This window comes from Chaetodon auriga, chromosome 4 (genome assembly GCF_051107435.1).
Source record: "Chaetodon auriga isolate fChaAug3 chromosome 4, fChaAug3.hap1, whole genome shotgun sequence".
In the NCBI taxonomy this organism is placed as follows: Eukaryota; Metazoa; Chordata; class Actinopteri; order Chaetodontiformes; family Chaetodontidae; genus Chaetodon; species Chaetodon auriga.
In genome coordinates, this window is record NC_135077.1 from 6,596,495 (window position 1) to 6,621,431 (window position 24,937).

Sequence of the window (24,937 nt, forward strand, 5' to 3'; positions counted from 1 at the left end):
ATACAGCTGGCCCGACCATCACTAAAGGGGTTATGAGCATTAAGGAAAATCATGTCTAGTAACCTTCCTCATCAGACATTAGACATTAATACTTGCAGTGGTAGCTGAACTTTTGCAGCCGTTGCAAAAATTTTTTGAAAGACAAGGGTTTAGATGTGATTAATTCATTCCCTAAAACCATATCCCCCACATCAATAATCACTTTGAGTCCTTAATCACTAAAAAATTAAGCAAAACCAAGTGAATTGAGCCGCTTATGAAAGAGTTTGTGTTGTCAGTCATCCGAACATTTGGACAAACGGACGGAAGAGTTCACTTCACGATGGCTCCGCGGTTGTTTACTCCTGACTTGTTTTTGTGTGGAAAAAGTGTGAAGCGTGTTTTTCAGCTTCAGCCGCAGCAAAACATCATCCTATGAGAGCTGTTTCTTTCTGAGGTGCTTGTGTCGTGTAAAATGATATACAGTGAGTCTTTTCTGGGTTTTGTTATCTACTCCCTTCCCACGCACCAAATGCTCGCTTCTTGCCAGAGATCTCTCGCTTCCTATCTTCTCCGCTGAACCGTGGCAAAAGTAATTGTTGCAGGTGATTTGAAATGTATGATGCCCGGGTCATCCAGCATCTCTGGCCGGTCACAGCTGTAGTCACAACCTCGCTTTATACGTTTTCTTTGTCTGAGTCAAATCACAGTATGGGGAGCAAAGCAAGCATGTTCTGTGAGCTTTCGAATGCGTGAAGCAGGATTTTTCAAGGCTGCTGTCAAACTTCGTATGCATGTGTCTGGAGCATTTTGAGGCACAGTTGGCTTAAAAGCGTTGATGGAAAAAATGTCTCCCGCTTTACCAGTTGGCAACTTAACAAGGACATTTAGGAAAGCACGATTTGTGAACAACGTTTGATGTTGCATTGACCAATTTTATCATTCAGAGCTGCTGAACTGCTTAACTATCATAGTCATTTAGATTTACATAGAAATGAGACCAGCAATGGCAAAGATATGCAACCGTGCTAGGACGAGGCCCAAGACTTTCTGAAATTGTCCTCTCATTTACAGAAGAAGGTGTATGCTCTGCTATATGTACTGAGCTTTTGTAGGAGACCTGCTCATGATCACACATGTGATAAGAATATCAGTATGAAGGTTTTCAGTATATGGATTTAATAAGGCTAAATTACATTACACAGGGGGAGTGTGTGCACTGTGAGGACATAATGAGGTTTATCTTTGCGACCTAGTGATGTGTGCTTTCAGTGCAGACAGAGGTACTGTAACAGTATACATAATAAGTGATGGAACTTGTGCTGAAATATTTATAGAGTTTGTGACTAGCTTCATATTTAATGTACAGGTCCAGAGTGATCACATGTATGTTGTGATCTAGCTCTGTCTGCTGTTTATGATGCCCTACATTGTCAACGAGCAGATTTCCTTTGTAGGCAGGTAGTACACTGATATGAAAGTGGTAACATGCTTTGCTTTCTTTAAAGTATTTAAAAACTGGATCACAGTCTGTTTGACACTCTCTGCAGCTTATGATGCCCTATTTTCAAATGCAGAATTGGTTGTTTGGCTGAACTTCTGAACTTTTTCCTCTTCCTTCCACCAGATCATTGCATATCAGCCATATGGACGCTCTGTGGACTGGTGGGCATATGGAGTTCTGCTCTACGAAATGCTGGCAGGACAGGTGAGCGGTGTGCACACACACAAACACACACACACACACACACACACACACACACAGTTCTTATGTAATTACGTGCAACAGATTATGCAGATAACTTTGCACAGATACAAGGTTGCGCACAGACTGCTCACGGCCACATTATTCCCACACTGAAGTTGCAGCAAGGCTCTGCAGAGGCCTAAATGTACTCAGGTGGTGCTTCCTAAAGACCTTCCCACCAGCACTAATAATAAACACTGCCATATAAACACACAAAACCACCATCTACCCTTAAATCATAGGCCATATCCTGTTTGGGTGTCACCTTTGGCCCTCTTTCAGTGTTGTCAGCTGAACTTACTTTTGACCCAGGTTTGACCAGATGGCTTTTATGCACACTTTAAATGTAGTTGCTAACAAATTGCTGATTGGAACTGAACTGCAGAGGGGTTCAAAGTAAAAAGAAGCTCCACTGATTTTACACATGTAACAGAGGAAGCTGCGCACAATATGATAAACGGCCTTCAGCAATGTCACTCGAGTCAGTGTCTGTACAGCTGAAAACTACAAATTTGAAAATATCTGAAAGAAATGAGCTTTCCACTCTCTGTAGCACGCTGTTCATCTGTGCTTGACAGAGTGGCTTGAGGGTACATTAGCTGCTACTGGCATACTACATCTGAATATCTGACTGCACTGTTAGCAGTCGTGTTTCACCGTTAATAATGTAAGCGCCAAGTTTTGGTGAGGAAGAAGAAAGCTTGGAATAAAAAAAAGAGACTTTTTCTGGATCTGCCGCAGACCTGCTTTTAACTGTCCGCCATGAGTCTGACAATATCACAGGAGCTGCATTCCTTTTATGAAAGGTGCTTTACAAATAACGGTTATTGTTTTTATTGAATTGAGCAAATTGAATTTTCTCACTTCTTTATGCTCCCGCTAACCCTTTTGGGAAGCTTACGTTCCCGCTGCTTCTTTGAGGTTTGGTTAACTAGCACAGGGTGAAGAAGAAGCTCTGCGTGGTGGTTAGACTGGAACAATGTGACCTCTGCACAGACTAGCCTAGCATTAGCTATTTATGGTGTCATCTGTGCTACACACAGAAGTTACAGCATCAACACAGCAACGCATTTAAGTTATATTTTGAACACGTCCCCTTTTGAAAATACAAAAAAAAAAAATTAATCTCACCCATCAGAAGGTTTTTTGACAGGTTTCAATAAAAGATGTCTCCAGGACTCAGCACTAAGTGACTTGTCGAGACACATTTATGACTTATTAACATATTTTTGAAGTGTCCTCCATTCCAAAAGGCCAAAAGCTGCACGCAAATAAAAGCTCCTCCTCAGCAAAGCAAAACATGCAGATGGAACTCAGAGCAAGTGTCAGCTGTTCAACAATTAACAGTTTTTACCTATTCAGATGTTCCCTTCCTCTGTCTCCCCCTGCCTTGTGTGAAATCAGGTAAAGAGGGCATGACGCAGACAGGCGATCTGTACCTGAAGGGACCGGTGGAGTGGAAATGACGAATAATTCATTTTATGGACTGTCAAAACACCCGCATTATGGTTACTGATGATAACCACCCAGTGAGGAGGGGAAAAAGCTGGGTCATCCACTCCATTTGCCCTGCAAGGTCTTCCTGTGAAACTCGCACCAATTCAGCACTGCCCCTTGCCGTTTTCTCCCTTTCTTTGTTGTTTTCTTTCTGCCTTTTTCTCCTCTATTCTTCCTCTTGGCACCCTGTTTAGTCAAATTTGTGTGTTTCTTGCCTCTTCATCATCATTCATCAGGGAAAACATATTCATCAGGGAAAATGTTTTTTGCTAAATCTGGTCACTTATTCATCCACTTTGTCACTCTCTTAATATTCTGTCTTTCCTCCCCCAGCCTCCATTTGATGGAGAGGATGAAGATGAGTTGTTCCAGTCCATTATGGAGCACAACGTGTCCTATCCCAAGTCCCTGTCCAAAGAAGCTGTCTCCGTCTGCAAAGGGGTGAGTGGGCGTTGTTTGCCATCAGTGAAAAATCTCTTCCCATTATAAACCGGTGTGTGTGTTTAAGCCAAATAAACCCAGTGATAGGTGAATCTGCTTGGTGTTCATAAAAGGTTGACATTGTACCTGCTGTCTGTGGAGCACTTTCTTCTCTGTTTTTCTGCGTTACAAACATCCAGAAAAACACATAATCCGTCAGATATGAAACCTGCCTCTTCAGTCTTTTGTCCTCTCTAACTCGGTCTGTTTCCCACCTGCCCTGAAAATCCTGTAAATATGCATTTTAAGCTCTGTGTCTCCTCACTGAAGCCAAAATAATTGAACTTCTTGTCAGAGGGCTGCAAAACCTTCCTGCTAGTTCAGCTTTAGGGAGAAAAATGGACAGGCTGTGTCACTGACGGCTGTAAGGCTTTTCTTAGCTTTCCGGGTTTAGACGTAACAAGTGAGAAGTCCAGCTCTGCTTATTGTTAGAATGAGGTTTGGGCTTTGTTTGAAATACTGTCTGGGAACTCACCTCACCTCCCTCCTCTCCTCCTACTCAATTTCTGTGTTTTTTACATGTGCATTATGTAAACATTGAAGGGAAACCTATCAGGTCATCCATATACTGCTTGCAAATAGCTGTTTTCCACAGTCTAAAATAATCCAGCTATTATACACTTAGCGCTAACTATACCAATACAACAAGGTAGTAAAAAATTTAATTCATACAAAACCGTATCAGTGCAGGGTTTAATGCATCAATCAAAAGAGCCTTTACAAACCTGTGAATCAGTTATACCTGCCTGTGATTTTTGTTTCAAAATCACAACAAAGTGATGCTTTTTCCATCCCGAGCCTCCAGTCTGCCTCATCTGTCAAACCAGGGGTGCAGCTTACAGCACACCAGCTACATTAGACTGATCTGCTGTGATGTGTTCACCGGGAGAGGTAACAGACCTGCGTTCTGAGTTGCAAGATCAGGTTATTTTTTATTAGAGATGTTGTTACTGTTTAAACCACCGCAACTATATATGGCTGCTGGATCTCCAGACACAGAAGGAGCTGAACAGTACAGTGGGTCAGTGCAAGTCAAACAACAGAATGTTTTGAAAGCAAATGACGGATTCACCGAAACATGGGTGACCTTTATTTAAGTTGGAAGTCACATTGAGATTCAAACCTCTTTTCCAAGTGAGACCTTGCCTAGACAGGGTCAAATGGCGGCATCGAGCACATAACAGGACAACAACATCACAACAACAGCAAAAATACATTGCATAATACAGTGCATAAACAAGGTAGCATTAACTAGTTGTGTGTTAATACTGAAACTCAGTGACTCAAGTTCAAGTCCTGGCAGCAGAGCTTTCAGTATAGCCCGTTGAAAATGAGAAACAATGACTTACGGATTATAAAGCACGTGTATATAAATGCTGTTTTTCTGGAAATGTCCAGAAATACTCACAAGGCTTACAGAAAAGCACACATTTGTGTACGTGTGTGCATACAAGGAATTAACAGCGAAAGCGGCAGTTTTATTTCTGTCCAGAGGCAGTTCAAACTCAATGAGCTGTGCAGTAACACGCTTTGGCTCCTTGTCCCTTCCTCAACTCCACTTGTTTCTCTTTGTCTCTGTTTTCCCTTTTCCCATCCTTTTCTTCTTCCTTCATCTTTCTTGGCTGTGTGTGTGCACATGTGTTCGTGTGTGTCCTGGTCTCGGCCCAAGTCCCTGTCTCAACCCTTGTTTGCCGTGGCTGCAGCACTTCCTCTTAATGGTTACATAGTGCTTGCCAACAGCCTGACCCACAAAAGGAGGAGATAGAGAGAGATGGGAGGGAAGAAACAACAAGAGAAAGAGTGGTCGGAGGATAAAGAAGGAGTAGGAAGAGGAGGAGAATAAGAGCGGAGAAAGGGGAGGACAGATTTTGAGAGAAAACTGATGCTGATACAGCAATGGATAATACAAGGAGGATTATAAGAGGAACTCAATGAGAACAAACTATACAGTATATCTGTCGTGTGCAAGCTTAGAGGCTCAGTATGCCGATGGAGTTTGCAACTGGTCATACAATCTGTCCTCTGAGCAAGCCCATGTTTACTGTACAGTCAATAACATTTTAAGTAGGTCACAGATGTAGAGACACATTCATCTAAGTAATGGGATGTTACCGAAGGGTCGTCCATTTGAGTCTTGTTGTAGATCATTATGATGACTGGAAGACAGCAGATATACCTTAAAATTGTGTCTGTATATCTACGTAACTTCTGTTGTATTGTCAGCAGAGAAGGTCAAGTTTAAACCCGTTTATTATGTGCACAGGTGCGGTTTGTCTTTGATCAGGTGTTTTGCCCCCGTTCTCTCACACTGCATCAAACGAACTGGATTTTAGAGGATGATGATGGTGGTGGTGTGTGTGTTTTGAAAGCCTTGATGTACTCTCAGTCTCTCAGTTTCACCTGACCAGACTCCCTGCTGACTTAGAGGCTCCATCTGCTTACTCTTTTATTTCATCTGCTCTCATTCTCTTTTTCTCTCCACCTCCCTGACTTTCGCTCTCGCCGTCCCTCTCGCCGGAACATCAAATCCAACATTTTGATGTTCTCAGCAGAAACAGCGGGGAAACTTTGAAGTTATGTGCAGTTTCTCAACACATGCAGCTAAACCTTTTGCTGACAGTTCATGATGTGGTGGAACCACTGAGACTCGAGTGTTAACACTCTTCAGACAGAATGATAAGATGTTCTCCATGAAACTTCAGCACCGCATGTTCTTTTTTCAGGATTATCCTTCACACTTATGCAAAGTAACTCAAACAAGCTCAAGTTTCCAGAAAAAAGAAGCATGACAGGGTGGCAGGCCAGAGCTCAGTCAGATTCAAGGACGTTTCAGGTTTCAGACGTGTAAGGTGTGTCATTTTAATGGTGACAGCCTTGTGTTTGCAGCAGGATGCATTCTCACCGTCAGTGACAGTCCTGTGAACAGACAGAAAGCTGCAAATGACTTTTTCCTCCTCCTCATCAACAGCTGTCTGATGTAGTCTGCCAGCTGGATGCACTCTGCTAGTTCAGATGTGGCCCAGCCCAACAGCCTGTATGTGGAAGGGGCTTGCTGCAGGAAAGCTTTCCTGCAAAAATCCTGCAAGTAGAAATTCAACACTGGCAAAAGTTTGCCGTTTAATGTTTCTCTTAAATGATATCTTTCACCAAGAAGTAGAAAATAGAAAATCTGGCAGTGGTATCTTCTCACTTACTGTCATTTGTCTGTAACTGCACGTTTTTCTGTCCTTATTTTCTGATGTTTCATGAAACAACTGTAAGAGAAAAAGTGTCAGTGGCAGAAATTTTCATTTAATATTGTAAGACTAGTTGAGGCCCTTGGAGGATTTCCTGCTCTGTGGTATCCAGGACATACTGTGGACAGCAGTTTCACCCGAGGACTGTCAGCATGTCCTCGGGAAGAGTCTGCCACTGCTAGTGCATGTGCGTGTGTGCGTGCATGCATTTTGTCTATCTGTGTTAAGAGGAAGAAGACAAAAACAAATAGATATCAGTTTGGCTGCTAAAAAAGCATAAAACCCAAAACTGATAAGAGGTGATGATGCGATTTTCTAGAAATAAATTGAAGTAATACTTGCATAGAGGGATATTCAAAACAGCTTTTTGAAGTCTGTGGCTGCTATTAAAGAGACAATAAAACGAGTGATAAACCCCAACTGCAGCAACATCTGCGTGTCCATTCTTCATACCAACAGGTCTGTTTAGGCTGTTTAGTTACAACAATGCAAAAACACAGTTGATCAGTTTGAATTTATATCACATTGTCTTATCACAGCATGTTGACGTACATGGGATGAATGAATGATCAAAAGAAACACTATGCGATGTCATGTGTATCTGTTCTATCGTATCAGCACAGCACAGCTGAACGCTTGGGAGGGAGAATGATGGCAGACTCAGGCAGCAGGAATGATTCATAGCTTGAATTTTATATTTTATTTTATATGAGGTTGTTTCCCCCTTTTTTTTATGTGCACTGGACAAAGTCACTCAAAAGAAAGGACACTCTGAAAGGTTCCTCAGCTGCCAATCAGTTCTTGAGAAAAACAAGCTCAAAGTTGCTTAAAAATATAAGTAAACAAACCAATTCAACCATGTTATGTATGAAATGATGCAAAAGGGTCATGGAGGGTAATCTGGAGCCTAGACTCACAGAGAGTGGAATCAATCTTCTCATCAAACTCTCAGCAAGAGAGTGAAGAAGCATGCCTTCCACAATAATATAAATAACGCTATAATGCAATAAAGCTAACAAGAAATGTCATCACTAAACAAATACTGACTTTAGTAAAGTTTAGTCCTGAAACCTGACTGCCAGGCCACTGTAAGTGAGTGTGTGTGTATGTCTTCCCTCTTAACATGTCATATAATCCATAAGAACTGCCAAGCTGACTGAGCTGCATGTGAAGGTGTGCATCAACAGGTCAGGGACTGAACCAGAAGTGCTGCAGTCGCGTACTCTCACTGTGGGCACACTGCTTAAACAACAGACACGGCACACGATACCAGAGCCAGGAAACCAGCCTATATAAGCATCTGAACGGGCTCAGCCAAACAAAACATCATTTCCATTTCAGATTTCAGTGCATGAATAAGTCATTTTGTCCTTGGACTGTCAATACTTAAACCCACCAGGCTCTCTGTCTCTCTCCAAACTGCTTTTTTTTCCCCTTTCCTTAGCAATTCAGTCAGGACAAATCACTGCACTGAGGTGGGAGTGGTAATGCTAAATATTTATGCAAATGGCGATTATGTTCAATTATGAGCAGGAATTGTTTTAATGCATTTAAAATTGTGAACGAGCCCGTTTGTTTGCCCCTTCAGACAAACTCATGTTCATGTTCTGTGGTGCGACTGAAAGTGGGAGCACTTCTCTAATTATATCAGTCTTTTTCAGACCCATCTGTTTAGTTGTCATTTGCTGACCTAGAAAAGAGGTGGAATAACAATACTGAACACATCAGTGGAAGAGCACCAGAGTGGGAGAGTTTTCCCGATGCTGTGACACTGAAAGTGCTCCTCAGTTACAGAAAGAAACGAGGAAGTCAATGAAAAACATTTGTGACTCGTGCGTTCCACACTGAGCTTCTCTTATTCTTTTATTTGAGGCCCTCCTAAAGCCTGTGCCATTGTAAAGAGCAGAAAGTCCAATATAATCTGGGTGTCAGAGGAATCACAACTGTAATTCACAATTTACGTTGTTTATCTCTGTGAGCAGCTGATGACCAAGCACCCGTCCAAACGTCTGGGCTGCGGCCCCGAGGGAGAGAGGGACATCCGAGAACACGCCTTCTTCAGACGTATCGACTGGGAACGCCTGGAGAACAGGGAGATACAGCCGCCCTTCAAGCCCAAAGTGGTAAGTGCTGTTCACATACACTTTTACAGCAAGCGGTGTGCTTGCCTGGGATTTGATTCATACCTCACAGTCTAATTAAGTGTGATACGGTATAATTACTGCAACCAAGGTCACGATGATCGGTGGCCTCTCTCGCGTCAGCTCAGCCGTCATTAAAATAAGGCGACACGTCCCATTGCACTTGTCTGTGCCTGTCACAAAGGAAGCGTTGCTGTCTGGGCTCTGTTTTCATATGGGTGCGTGGTGCAAAGAGGCGTTTTCCTGAGATGCAGTCATGTTTTTATCTTACCTACAAGTGTTTGCTGTATTTTCTGGTGGCTTGCCATGCATGACAGCCGTAGGAGGGGGACAGACGGGGGAGCAATGCTTTCATCCACCTGTTTTTATACACATTTTCATGAACCTTCTGCTCCACTGGAAGGATGGAAAATAGATAGAGACAAATAAATTTAGATTAATGGCATATTTCCATCATTCTTTATACCTTGTAAAATGCACATTAAGTTGGTCTTTTGCTGTATTTATGGAAGCCGGTTTAAAATTTATGCTACTCTTGGATAAGAAGCTTATAACTGCCAATTAAACAACATTTACAGTCACTCTCTGTAAACAGCACTTTGCACCATGCACCCTGATGCACAAAATTAGCACCTTCTGTCTTTCCGTCACCTCATTGCCATTGGTCCGAGTGCATTTATTCTCTCCACTGAAGTTGTGTGTCTTTTGGCTTTTCCTTCAGCTCCTCATCTGATATTTTTAGAAACTGTTACAGCATTGCTCGTACTGGAAGAACAGTACCATCATCATGTTTTGTGCCGTCCAACATCCTTCACTTTGTACCATAACGCAATCGACAATCTCCCCTCAGGTTCAACACAAGGTTACATTCTCCTCCCGACGGAGGGCTTGTAGATATTCTGCTTTTATTTTGTTTAAATCTAGTAGTGATAATTGATGTAAAATTGATATGAATTGATTTTATACCACACATTTATGTCACATACATGCAGCACAATACAGATAAACAAGACAAATAAACAGATACAATATTCTGAACGGCAAGCATGTACACAAACAAGAACAGATGTGTTCATCGCTACGAGACAAATATGTTACGGCACGATGTTTCATGCCCTTCTTTACTTACTTCACCTTGGGCAGTGTGTGTTCTTGGCTGTTTGTTTACCAACTTGTTCCTCAGCCTTCAGTCAGATTTGTCAGGGGACGTTTCTTGACAAAACTTCTCTATTTTCTGTCCTTTAAGTGGGTTAATTCTTCATTGCTTTTCACCTCTAAGTGACTGACAGTATTTTCACTGATTAACTTTTATTTACAGGATGGATTTATATTCACAGGTGATGAAAGTTTAAACATCCTGCACGCACTGCACAGCATTAGATATTCAGTGTCAGCTAAACAGCATTAAGAAGAAAAAAATTGAACAGGTGGTGCGTAATGTTGCCACCCAGCAAAGTTAGCTGCGAGTTATGTAATATGTTAAACAACAGCTTTGTGGAATATCAATGACATGCTTAAACTGAGATTTACACAAACAGATTCCCGTCTTTCCCTCTCTCTTGGTTTGACTGTCAGGGCTTAAAAACATCTCACCCCTAAATCTGAACTGTTCGGATGTTTACAAGTACCACAACCCACAAGCACACACGACTATACACACCAACACACACAGGCAGATCACAGATAGTCCTTATCTATGCATGCTTCGTTTTATGGTGGGGTCGCTGCTGAAGGTTTCCATTAACTTGTCATCCAGTCTCATTTGGTACGCTTAAGGTCAACTTTATCATTCGAGGAAACATTTCTTAATATTCTTACTTAAATGTGTTTATGCGTTTCTTGGAATACTATGAAACTGGAATTATTAGCGTAATTTATTGTAGTGAAAGCAAAATGACTGCAAACTACCAGCCTTATTTTATTCAAACACACATTTACAGCAAACACACGCGCACACACACTCACTCTGTCGTGTCTCTCTGTTGCTGCAGACACCAAACAAAGCATGTCAGTCAGGACAGGGTTATGAATTCTCTTCTTTAGCAGCCAGCTATCTAAAAGCTTTTGTCAGACTCGAGCAAAACTATACCTGAAAATAACTGGGTTGTGAAAATTGGATTTCAAATGCATAAAGTGATATTTCACCTAGATAGGAAATTGCATTTTCCAGCAAGTTTTCTTTGACGGGACTTCACAAGTCGTCATCTTCTGTGTCGACCTCGTGTGGACTATGCAGTCGCCACAAGTTGTAAGTGTATACTTGGAGTTGACAGCGAACATAGTGGGAAAATTCATGCAGCGAAGTTAAGGGAGCATATTTCAGACCATGATGTTGGAAGTACTTGGTTTGTACCTTTTAAACCCACTGAACTACAACAAAATTCCCCCAGGCCTTTTCAAAGATGTATCTTCATTAATAATTCCAAGCAGATTTACTTAAATTTTAATAACAGGTAAAACTTCTTGCAAAAAAAAATAGATAAAAGAATAAAGAGGGTTTGTCTCACAGTTGTAGGTTATAATTCTGTAGCTGTGAAAGTGCAATTTAAAACTATCACAGAGGCAACTGAAGTCTCACAAGCAGGTATCTCAAAACCCTTTTAAAACATATTTTGGATATTTGGAAAATAAGCCTTGCTGTTGATGGTGCTGTATTATTGCTGTAAACATTTGAAGTAGTGTAATTACATACAAAAGCACTTACACAGACATCATAGTTACCTTTGATACACAAACGCCATCCATCCATTTAGTTCCTATCTGTGCTTATCCTGTGCAGGGTGATAGGGGCCTGCAGCCTATCCCAGAATACATAACATACACCACTATCGTCAGTCTAGGCCTTCTGTGAGGCTACAGGATAAACGTCCACAGACACCAACACCCTATCTACCAGCACATACACAATGTGTGGTTCGCTCTCTAACATTTTTTGGTGATTTCGAGTAAATGTTTGTATTTGCTATAAATGGCACGTTATTACGGTCGGCCTCATTATATGAATGTGACTGCATTATACAGAGTATATTCAGTGGTGTCGAGACGGGTGATGTAGTGATGTAGGGTCAGTTTCCACTGAGAGTGGCTGACAGCGCCAGGAATGTATGTTGAGACTATAAGATGCAAGCAGGAAGTTATACATTTGGTGTAGCTCACAACCCACTCCATGATTTTCACTCATGAACGACATTATAGGGTATACACTGTAAATAAATGCTCAATAGACCGACTCGTTACATTAAACACAGACTGCAGTGAGTCTGATGTGACATATGCATAATGCTCCCCTTGAAATGACACTCTTATTTAGTCAAAACACGACTGCAGGCGTTTATGGCATGTGCTATATATATATATGGGCCATAAGTAATTTCAAAGCCTCTCATCTCAATGTATGATTAATGTAACATCCATATATTATGAATGCATATCTCATACAGCTCACATTTTGCTGCACAGTAAGGACTGCCTTAGAAATCCTCACACATGATCATGTAAAGCACACACTCACACTTTGTCCTGTGTCTTTCTGTCATTGTCATTCACACACACACACACACACACACACACACACACATACAGACTCATACATATAGAACATGTCTTTAAAAAAAAAAGACAACAGACAACAGAGATGAAGTAGGTCACTCAGTGCCATGCCTGTGTGTGTGTGTGTGTGTGTGTGTGTGTGTGTGTGTGTGTGTGTGTGTGTGTGTGTGTGTGTGTGTGTGTGTCCCTTATATTGTTCAGTTTAAATATTGTAGTTCTCTTCTGTTTCAACCCTCAAGGGCTCCAGTTCCTCTAATAAGGTGAATCCTGACCTCTTCGTCCATGTAGTCTTTCGCTGAATGGATGTGCTGGGTGTCCTGGAAATGCTGTGTGTGCTTTGTGTGTGTATGTGTGAGCAAATGTATGTGTGTGTGGGAAGGTTAAAGAAAGCGAGGGTTAAGAGAGAGATTGAGAAATGCAGGGGAGGAAGATTTCCTTTGCATGTACGCTTTGTCTCTGTGACTATTTGCTGCATATGTGTGCGTGGGAGGGGGGGTGGATCAATATCAGACAGAGAGAGGAAAGCTTCTGTGCTTGTATTTCCGTCCGCGCTGAAGTTGCAGGAAGGTGGATGCATGCGAACGTGCATGTCCCTTGCACAGTGCATGCTTGCATGGGTTTGGATGTAGACGCAGATAAGGTTGAAAGGTGAGAGAGGTGCAAAGAGAGGAAGAAAACATTGTTGAATGTTCCCTGTAACCACCATAACCTACTCTGTAATGACCCATCATGTCCATCTCACTGTGCCATGTAATACAGCGCTGTTTCTGAGTCCATTATCACTGTACACCTTCCTCTCACCCCTCACCAACTCTACCCCTGCCTCTCTAATCCACTTCTCCTCCTCTTTCCTTTTCTTCCTATGCATCTATCCCCCACTCAATCTCATTTCATCTGCCTTTGACAGCAATGGAATTGCAATCATTACACCGGCTGCACCCAGCTGAGAGGTTCAGACCGTCTGTTTCTATTGGACCGTGGCTTCAGACAGCACGGAGGATGCAGTCTGTGTGGTAGAATGAGCGTCAGGGCAGGCTCAGTTAGCGCTGATCCATATTTATGGCGCTGTCACTGTACAGCCGTCTACTGCAGGTAACAAAACAAGCACATGATTAAATGCCAGGCACATCTAGCAAGCGATGTCAGTATGAAATCAGGCTAATTTCTTGAGAGTACAACACACTTGCGCCCACACATTTTACACCCACTTGGAGATGGCCGATGGTCTCTGTGGCTGAAGGCAGCTGGGAAGGATGAGAAAAGTAGGTCAAATAGGAAGCTGCTGATTGATTTTGATGAGAGTGGTGAATAAAGGGAGGGAGGCGAGGCAAGAAAGGATGGAAGGACTTAGTCACTGCACAGAAGCCTTGGAACAGTGTCCAAGGAAGGGATGTGCATGCCTGATGGGATACACGGACACTCACACACACACACACACACACACACACACACACACACACACACACACACACACACACACACACACACACATGCACACGGACAGAGAAAATGATGGCAATATGAATGAGTTGTGACTCACTGTTGCTGTAAGAAATGAGAGGCACAGACTGCTGCAACATGACTGAGCATGTCTGCCTTTCCTCTTTTAGCTTAGGGTACATAAGAGGGAGCATTTTCAGTTTGTTTATGTATTTATTTTTTCTTTTTGATTATGTATTTCCTAATTTGGGGTCAAGAGAATATGTATTTTCCTGTAAAACGTTTTCCATAAAGTCGGCAGTTCACGTCTCAGCAGATGCAGAGATGGTTGCATTTAATGTGTTAAAGGCTCAGTTTGCATTTGCTTTGAGGTTTGTTTACAAAGTCACATTTAATTTGAGTTTATTGTGCCGGAACAGACCGGAGATGTTCTCAACTACTTACTACTACATGTGTGGAATAAACTGACATTCTGTCGATTGAAATGATTACTTCCCCACTTTGAGAATTAAGAATTAAGTGCACTGCTAATGACAAGCTGACGATCAGTCAAAACAAAGAAAAATGCTCAGGAGATTATGACAAGAACAGATCGTTGTCATGCCAGTGGCTTCAGGGAGAGGGAGGTAGAGAAAAAGAGAGAGACTCATGCACAACTTTAATGGAGGCAGGCACTCATTTACCATCCTAAGTAGCTGAGTGTTTTTTTAATATGCTTGAGTGCAATGGCGTGCGCGTCTGCATGCGTGCAGAGAGAGAGAGAGAGATTAAAGATGAGAGAAAGTAGGTCAGAAAGCCATGTAGGACACTATGTCATTGTGTATGGGAGGATGTATCAACAGCATAATGGCTTTTGGTCTCACCCCATAAGAGTTGGCTGAATCATACAATGAGAAATCAGAGATGTAAGACCATCCCCGCGCTATTCCAAAAGGGCAAGTTTATGTCTCTGGAAATGTCACAAAGGCAGCGCTGCAGATTTTCCATGGTTCATGACCTAATTTTCTCCTTTTGTTCTTGTCGAGCTAATCTTTTGAGCTTCATTTATCTTAAAAGAGTCGCTCTTAAGAAACCGTTTCCTGTCTACTCAAGGTCCTTCTTTTGTGCTGTGGTGCTCTTTCACAAGAAACTTTGAGCGCTCAGTGCCGTGAGAAGCGAGCAGAGCGTGCCACAAATCCTGTCTGTTAAAAAAGACACCAACCAGAGTCAATGAAGCATGTTTGTCAAGACTCAGCGCTCACAGTTTGGCAGCTGAATCTTCATCCCACATATGCTTTGCGTGCACACTGGGAGGGATATCGCTTGAGAGCAGAGGCCCGGTGTCACTGCTTTGTGATCTGGAGAGAGGGACGTCTAGGTGGAGGCAATTGTCGGCGAAGTTCGGAGTGAAAAATGTGTTGCTTCGCTTTAGCGACGGATGGTCAGTGATGGATAGAAGAAGACAAGTATACAGAGAGGCACAGCAGTTGAGGGATGCTGGCGATTACCCATCAGGTATCTGCTGTGTGGGAAAGAGAGAGCACGTTCAGAGACAACGCACACACACAAGGGCCGCATTTGCTCCCTGTCTTCCCTAAGTGTGTGTCCTGCCTTCTATCCACTCTGACAGGGTGGTAGTGGCTTGGAGCAAACGTCACCTGTCATAGGAGGACATTTAAAAACACACACACACACACACACACAAACACGCCTTAGAAACGTCTGCGTGTCAACGTTTTTAATGCTCTGTTGTGTTCACTTCTGTTAAGTCACCTGACATGCGTCGTCTGGCTTCACCGGTAAAAAGAAGGAAATAAAAATAGAAATGTCTGCAACTTTACACACACACACAGCGTGTTTGCTTGACAAACGCAGACTGACACACAAGCAGTTGCTGGTCCACACATAGATGCACATGTAAAACCCAAGCGTACGCACACACACTTGATGTCCTGTCTGTGAATGTAGGGCAGCGGTGGATAAGGCCAGTTAGTCACAAGTTAGTCAAGAGTCCCAGAGCCAGGTCACATTGGCTGGCAGAGTCAAATATCAACGACAATTAAAACTGATTGGAAGGGATTGAAAAACAAAGAAGGAATGATGACAATTTTAAGTGACACCCAGAAAATCTTAAGCTGTGGATCAGTGGAGGTTTACGACGGTCGTGGTTGCATCTTGAGTGCAAGTCAAGTGCAATCACTGGTGTTCAGTCTCTCGTAGCAGCACTTATCATCCAGAAAAGGGACAGATGTTTTGATGTGAGAGATTTCTGTCTGCTGGGTTGTTTTGATGAAGTAGTCAGTACGTAGAGGACAAAAAGTGAAGTATTCTATCATCAGTCCAATCTGGACAAAACTACATTTGAAAACGGATCAAGGATAACACAGAATGTGTCGTGGTTGTCATCCTTCTTTCTTTCTATTCATGTCCTCTGTTAGAGCCACATGACATTTGGATTCACAGAATCAGTCATACTCGCAGCCAGCTGCAGAACAGTAGCCCCCAAGGGACCATTAATGCTTATCAAGTGGTGCACTGGGTCCAAGCACACAGTATGTGCGTGTGCATCTGAGTGTATGATTGTGTGTGTTTGTGTATGCATGGATCCATGTAGGTGATCCCAGTGTGTAGGCGGACTAACTGATGAGGCTAGAGGAGGATGCTACGTGCAGCCCTCTCCCTCTCTCACTCACTCACTCGCTCTCTCTCTTCTATGCTCTTTGTCTCATTTCATCTTGGTTTTTCTCCAGCAGAGACAGAAGAACAGAGATCAAAGATTTAACAAACACCTGAAGGACTCCTCTCTAGTTCTCTTTGTAGGTCAGGCGGCTGCAGACCTTTAATTGGAGAGTCACTGAATTAACAAACCATATCTTATTAATGCCTTTGTGTAACAGCATCTAAAAAGTGTTAAATGATTGACAGAACATAAGATAATGATCCTGGCCAAAAGTTTGAGTCTGAGGCGTATGATACTTTATTACAGGGTTTGGTTTTAACTCGAATCACGTATGACAAATTTTAAAAGAAGGCTAGCAGTACTGAGGTACTGAGAAGACTCCTGAGCAGATCTTCCATAGGCACAGAAACAGTGCAAGCAAACACACAGCATCTTAAATTAGATTAGCTCAGAAGGAGGTGAAACAGATGGTCTCCATGTTCCCTAGTCTTATAACCATTGCTTACTGGGCATTACAGACAGTGGTGCACTTTAACAACATGATGTGGGAAGGTGTGCTTGGGAAAGCAGTTAAAGTAGCATGTCAGGTGACTGAGCCCTGCAGGATGTGCTTTTGCTCTGGTCAGCGCAAATAAGTAATGCAAATCTCAAAATGACCTAAAACTGTGCGTTGTGTTAACGGACACAGTTTGTTCTGCACCTCTCAGGTCAAAGGTCAAATACACAGTGGGATACCAGGATGGGAAAAACCCTGGTGCTGTATGTGCCACTAAACCCACGCAATATGCACTAACTCAGCCATATTTTACTCAGAATACTGAATGGCACATGCAGTATCACTATTTAAACTCCACTTTCATTGGTTTTTGTCTCGAGGGTTGCTGTAGTCACACATGTTAAGTAGGATTTGGTTCAGTCAGGGGGAATATCACTACAGCAACCAAATGAGATGCACGCTCACATCTCCATGCATGCACATGACCTTCCTTTGCTGAGAAATCCCACTATGTGACATGATCAATTTCCCTTTCTTTGATTTAACTTGATTATCCTGTCACCACACAAACATGAAGACACCTTTGATGTCCCCTGTTAAATACTCACAGCTTGCCTCCTTCTTACATACACACTAATTAACACTCTTGTGACCTTGTAGCACCTTGATGCGTCGCTGTTTTTGTTCCAGGAATTGTTTCATTCTCCCGTAAGATAATTAGCTTCGACAGCTACAAAGGTGCAAAAGTACGAACATATTCCATGTGAGCCAAGGTAAAGGAGCAGCGTCACAGCAGGTTATGAAGCCGGAGCAGCAATACAGCACGCCTCGTTGGAGAGACACCATTTCCTCTCAGAGAGTCAATCGTGGGCCTTGTTTACTGGAAACTGCATTACTGTTCCACAGCTGTGCCAATGTTGTTTTGGTATTCAGAAGAGTGCATTGTGATTCAGGTGAATGAGATGTGGAGCATGTAATCTGATGTTACTGACTTCCTGCTGCATGTAACAGTGGGAAAAGTGGGGGATCAGGTGTGAAATGTCCTCCGTTTGTATCTAGGCCAGGGGGGCAGGAGGAAGATGCATTTTAATAAGTCGACAGGTTGATGTGGGAGAACTCACAAATGTTGCTTGTTGTACTGTCCGTGCACATTGTCTAGTTGCCCAGCCAAGTGTGATTTTTTTTTTTTTTTTTTTTGGAGTAATATGAATGGTGATGACCAATGGTGATGAGCGATGCTGTTTGATGATGATGATGATGATGATGATGATGATGCTGCGCATCCCTTGCTTTGGGCTAAAAATTCGAACAATTTCCAAACCAATTCTGCTGAATGTCTCTTGCCTTCGCAGAATTGCCATGCGCACACCTCTGCCAGATTTTTCGTGTCTGCTCTGTCCTGTCAGTCTGCTTGCACTCTTCACGCTGTGTCCCATACCTTACGTCTAAACCTTTCCGTCTTCTGTCTCTCTTTTCTACAGTGTGGCAAAGGAGCAGAGAACTTTGACAAGTTCTTCACGCGCACCCAGCCCCAGCTCACACCGCCAGACGAGCTGGTTATCGCCAACATCGACCAGGCCGAGTTCGCTGGGTTCTCTTTCATCAACCCACAGTTTATAAACCCGTTGGTGGGTAACAGCCTATGAGAAGGATGGGGAAACCTCCCTGAAGAAACTCCCCGCTCACTGCCACCCACTTAAATCAACCGCCAGCTCGACGTCTGACCACAACTTGATCAAGGGCCACTCGAAACCTTAATGTATTGGTTTTATTCATAAGCATCATTCTAGGGCTTGAATGATGGTTTGCCAGTGTAGGTTATATAGATTCAATTGGTTCTCTGCCATCACAAAAAATGATATCCTTTAATTTGATGATGAGCATGTACTGTACACGAGGTTGTCCCTCCTTTACTGCTGCGATTTGCATTGAAGGTTTACCAAAACTGAGGATAGAAGAGTGCCAGGCTTTGTTTATGTAGTATTTCATGAAATTGAGAAAATAAATGAATCTATGCCTGAGCGTGATAAAAACTTAAGGAGCATTTAAGGCGTGGATTAACTAATTTGGGACTTTTCATGCTCACAAATAAACATGGTCTCCTGATATTATATAGATAATTATCACAGTATAGATATTATGTAATGACCTGAAAAACACTCACATAAGGCTGTGTAGACACTTTAGCCAAATATGAAGGACAGGTGGTGCAGGCATTGAAGCAGCACCTTGTGATTCAATGTTTCCCGTGTCATGTTTACAGTTTTCCCTTTGATTTCACGGCGATGGCGTCAAATGATATTTTAGTACAGTTTGATTCTAGCCAGTCTCAGCTTCCAGTGTAGGTAGCAGATCAGCTAAAGAATGAGCAGTCATGTAATTACATACGCAGCCTGTAAAAACGCAAACATATGAGACACACAGGCATGAGAGTGTGTCCGGGTTTGTTCCCCTTTGTCAAAACTTAGTTTAGTTTAACTATTATCACCCTATTTTACCTGCTTTTAAAGATCATAATTCACAGACCTATTTTCTAGCCCTTACTTGAGCTGCAGATTGTGTACTTCCCTTTTCAATAATTCTGTGGACACCATGTGGACACACAGTAAAGAGTAATCAGTTTAGTATCTTGGCAGTGGCAGAACATTATTATATCTACATTGTGAAACAGAATCAAACCTAAAAACGTTTACAATTTGTCATGTTTTAGCACTAGTCAGTGTTAACCACCATCTCTGTCCCATGCTATGCCCAAACTCTCCCATTGGTCATAAATGTCTCAGCAGGAACAGTTAAGATGTGTTGTTTGTTTTTTGAATATAACATTATGTTGTTGTGTATTAACCATGTAATGTTGCCATGAATACAGAATCTCAAAAAAGGCATCTGACAATGTTCACAAACATGTCCTTCATTAGTATGTCATCACAATCCTTATCCCTTTCTCTTTCTTTAATGTCTTTAAATATAGATGAGTTTTTACCCTCCTCTTCTTTTGTGATCTCCTATTTTTCCATTAGATCAGATTAATATTTTAATGCATCTTAATATCAGCGCATAACTCCTTTGTAAATAATCATGAGTTATTTGAAAAAGAGTATAGCAAGTTACAGTTTTTATACCAATGCCTGAATGTGCTTTTATTACATTAATTATATAAACCAATATTTGTATGTATAAAAACAGCTAAGGAAGTAACCCAGTACAGATCAACTTTGTAACAGCTGGATGTCATTTACAGAGTCCAGATTTAGCAAGTTGTGAGATATATCTGTTCTGCTTGTTCGGCAGATTGGTTAAACCTTTTTTTCTTTCTTTGTTTAAATTCAATGATTTTGACTGCAAAATTGTATGTTCATTGGATGTCTGGCTGTATGTTCATTGGATGTACGTCTGGCTGTTGACTGTCCTTGTGTGTCTGCATGCTGTTGGTAGGCATCATTCATGCACGTAATCGGCTAAACGCTGCATGCTACTAAGTATAAAACTCCAGAGATGCAACCTCAAAGTGATACTCCACTCGAAATCTGACTTTAGAGGTGAGAGTCACTCCTGAGAGTTTGTACCTGTTTTTTGACCAATAATGACCATATCTTAAATTCATGTTGATTGCAATGGACTCCAACAGTGACAGCTTTTCACACTGGGGAAAAAAAAGTCTAGAAAACTGTATCTACTGTCCTGCATCATAGTCACTGTGTGTCTATATGCTTAGCTTATTTCAAATTTTACATGTTTTTGCTAAAATACACTGTTTCCATCTCTGCCCTCACACACAACCCACCTTCAGCTTCTTTGTGAGTCTGGTCAAGCCTGTGGGAGGTGAATGTTTGATACTCAAATGATAGACTTAGGGTGGAGTATCACTGTAAGCATATTCATGTCAGGTGATAGGTACCTTAAGGATGCTAGTGTTAGACCAGCTAGACGCTTTAAGTGATTGCAGGATTTTGTAACTATACTTCACACAAATCACAAGTCAAGTTTCAATGACGCAGTCTTACAGACAGTAATGACTCAGTCCTACTGCTCAGGCACATTTGTAAGCTATGTGCGAAAGCAGGTGTGAGGAACCACAGTGAATTTGCCAAAAGAATGCAGATCACATGCTAAAGAACATTGAGTATGCATATATTCCAGCTTCTATCTTTAAACAGATACTTATACTGAACTTGCTTTTCAAAGGACTTCCCTGACACATAGTCCCTGGTTCTAGATCAGTGCTCTTTTCTGTAGAAGCTTTATAGATGCAGTAGATTATGGCTCCTGTTTGCTTTTGCCATTACCTGTTTAGGGCGATGTGGAACACTGAACCCAGATCTGTGGTGAGTTGTGACTCAGAAGCATGGCTTGTTGCTAGACCAGTGGGACCACTCGCACTCTAGTGTCTCGTAAATGGGGTTTATGTTAAAATCTTAATGTTGTGTTGTCAATTGTTTTTTTTGTGTGTGTGTTTTTGGCTTTTGCTTTTTTGCTACTGTTAGTGTTGTCAGTTTTATTTCTCCAGCTTCTGCTGAAGAAATTCAGGAATGTTTCAAAGGATACAGTAAATCACATTAAGAAAAGTCATATCTGACTGATATAGATGGGAACTGTCGATAACCTAATATTTTCTCCATGTTTCCTGTAGTATATAACCTTTTGCATGTGCCAAACCTGGAAAATGCCAGAACCCGACAAGAGCAGCATTGCACTAGCTGTCGTCACATGGATGACTTTCTGTGGCAGCTGAGACCTGCCTAAAGCCACACCTGCTCTTCACTCTGCTGGCCACATAACATACACAGTAGCATGCTGCCATTGAGTATACCAGTGCACATTGTGTCAGTACTTGCCAGTCAGTTTGATAGACAACTCAACATACACCGTGATAGATTTTCCTGCCTGTCACGCCTCGGGCAGAATTGTCTCTGAAAAAACCTCTCAACTTGTAGAGCGTTTGATTTAACATCCAGTGAATTTGACTGAAGTGAGAGAAAATATTCCTTGTACATACTCAGAGTTTACTTAGCAACAGTCTTGCCCTCGTCTGAGCCTATCTTGCACCTCCGTATGTGCTGACTTTATAGTCGAAGTCCATCCCTTTAATGGAATCTCTGATGACTTGCTTTCCAATCTTTGTTCTTCTTAGAAATGTTATCAAAATGTTAAAATGTCACAATCAGCGTGGGCATGAAAAAAAATATTACTTACTCTCCCCGTGTGTGCCTTTCCCAACTTGAACAGATATACTGTACGTCTTCTTCTTAATCTTCATCATCCTTGCTCTGATCTAAACTCTCCTTTTCTACCTTTACTCTGCTTACTGTGTTTTTAATCGATTGTCAAAGTAGCCTAGTTGAAGTTATTTTACCCAGTTTTTACTTGGTTTTACGCCATGTTAGTGTTCCAGCACAGCTCGCAAATCAGTGAGTGTGAGTGAAAGTGTGCAAATCAGGATTTTAAGCACATTTTCTTGACTGACGCCTAGAACCCTTACAGTCATAAAACTTCAGCTTGACTCATCCTTCTGTGTCTGCTTGCTTTACCTTTACCTCCCTGTGCCTATTAATGACTGAATGATGTAGTGAGCTAATTAGGGTGTGTATCGACAATATCATAGGATGATATTGGGGGAGAGATGGAACGATGAGCCGGTGATTGATGGGGTTGAGTTTAACAGATGAAAGGATAGGTGATGATGGCTTTTGGCCTGGTGACATTGAACCATCCCTCCCTCGTCGTCTCTTGCACGCCCCCTTTCACTCTACCCGTTCCTCCTTCCTCAGTGCCTGGGCCGAATCAATCCATCGTCTTATCGACAGCGTCCTCCTCCTTTCACCATTTAAATCCCATCAGATCAGGAGATCATCTGATTTTTCTTGTGCAGCTCATTCAACACAGTTGGCTTCAGTTCCACCCTTTCCTCCTCTCTGCTGGTCCCCCCTAATGCACCCTGGGAAAGGAGTTAGCCAAATGTATTTGGTGTTTTGCTTTGTTTACATTCTGTTTAATGTCCTCACCTTTTTGTTTTTAATGTAAATGACTAGAATGGCCAGAAAATGAAGTAACTTTCTGATGTAGAGATTTTATCTTAAATGCGAGGTTTAGAGAGAGAGAGGCCTGTTATCATTTCTGACAGTACTCCTTACCTGTTTGCTTTAGATGAGTCCTGTTTAACATCTTTGTAGTTCGTCATTACTCTCCGCCGTGTCCTGTTCGCTGTGAAATGAGATAACTGAAGTGAGCTGCCATCTTTTTGGCCGTACAGAGCACAGGATCAATGATGTGCAGGAATGCCTTATTCCTTAACCCATACAGTAACATGGTCTCTAACTCTCCACTCTTTGTTCATATATAATCTCAGCACCCCTGTCTTTGTATATAACTGACTTACATTAGATAGACTGTAAAAGAAAGAATATATTGTATTTTGCAAATTGTGTATGTTTGTTTTCTTCCCTTGTCAGCCTGAAACCTTTAAAATGAGTCTGAGCTACTTACCTTGTAATTGATTGTGTCATTTGTACCTAATGTATGATAATGCAAATAAAAAAAAAAAAAAAAGAAAATGAAGTCCATACTTCTGCAAGTGTGTGTTTTGTCTGCCACATGTGACTTAAAACTTAACCAACATATTATAATATACTGAAATATACACTGTGGCTCACCTGCAGTTTGGTGCAGATTTTGATTTCCCCTCAACTTGTCAAAGGTGCATGTTTATCCATTTTAAGAGAACGGCTCACTTATCTAGTACGGTGTCTCAACCTTTGCATTAGCAACAATATTATTAAGAACATGAATAGTTAAGGATTTTACTTCTTGATACATACAAAACATTGACATCAACACTTCTTTATACAGTCTGTGTGCATGTGTGTAATGCCACTTACAGGAGTAGTAAGTCTGGTATGTTGACAAAAAAGATGTGATATGTTCAGTTGCAGTATTAGAAGCATACCTATCCATCCAGTTCAGCCTTCACAGGTGTGGGTGTTTGTATGCATCATTATGATTATATACACTCTGTGCTCTGGATGAGAGTTTGTTTTTCTCTGCATAGACGTTATACAGAGGTGTGGGTTTGTGTGGGGGTGGTGGGTCCGTACTATATATGTACATTCCAGGCTTCTTCATTAGTTGGATGGCTGAGCTGGAGTCACGGTGCATGCCAGAGGGGTGTTAGTGATGGAAAACAGAAGTGTAACACTCACTGCTGTCACAAGTCATCAGAGTATACCTGGACTGGGGAGCATCACAGCCTGAGTCTCCTCTAAGACCTGACTGACACTGCACGATCTCCACTAGATTTCACCTAAATTAAGCTGAGAGCACTCGTGGGGGTTTCCTTTTAAGCAAGAAAAGGATTTACATGAAGCCCACCGATGGGCTTTGGGGAGTTATGAAGAGCTTAGGGCAATTGTCACCTTATGAAATGCCTACAAAGTTGCAAGTTGCATATTAAGAAGAGATAAACTGGAATGCCCAAAGAAAAGGAGAAAAGTGTGAAGAGGGTTAGCACGTAAAGTCAGCACCACAGTACAGCGTTCGCTGAATCCCACAAAGAAACAAAGACAGGTAAGAACACTTTGCAGTTCTTGCCGCTCATCCCCATTAATGTATTGATCACTGAAAAGTTTTCTACTAATTTCTTCCAACCTTGACCTCTCCTTTCTTATGCACTCTCCTCTATCTTGTTATACATATCCTCAGACTCTTCACTTGATAGCT

General features: G+C 41.9%; 1 protein-coding gene across 4 annotated transcripts in view; it reads left to right on the top strand.

Annotated features, from left to right (window-relative positions):
* Positions 1 to 23,775, top strand: part of prkcaa (protein kinase C, alpha, a) — a 137,428-nt gene extending 113,653 nt beyond the window's left edge. For 2 of the 4 annotated variants that reach the window (XM_076728461.1, XM_076728463.1), the window contains 5 exons: positions 1,607 to 1,687; positions 3,557 to 3,664; positions 8,922 to 9,062; positions 12,869 to 12,889; positions 18,706 to 23,775. In XM_076728461.1, the coding sequence (XP_076584576.1) occupies positions 1,607 to 1,687; positions 3,557 to 3,664; positions 8,922 to 9,062; positions 12,869 to 12,889; positions 18,706 to 18,870 (516 nt within the window). In that variant the 3' untranslated portion in view covers positions 18,871 to 23,775. The remainder of the gene's footprint in view (positions 1 to 1,606; positions 1,688 to 3,556; positions 3,665 to 8,921; positions 9,063 to 12,868; positions 12,890 to 18,705) is intronic. The other 2 variants (XM_076728462.1, XM_076728464.1) reach the window with 1 other exon arrangement.
* Positions 23,776 to 24,937: the final 1,162 nt, after the last annotated feature.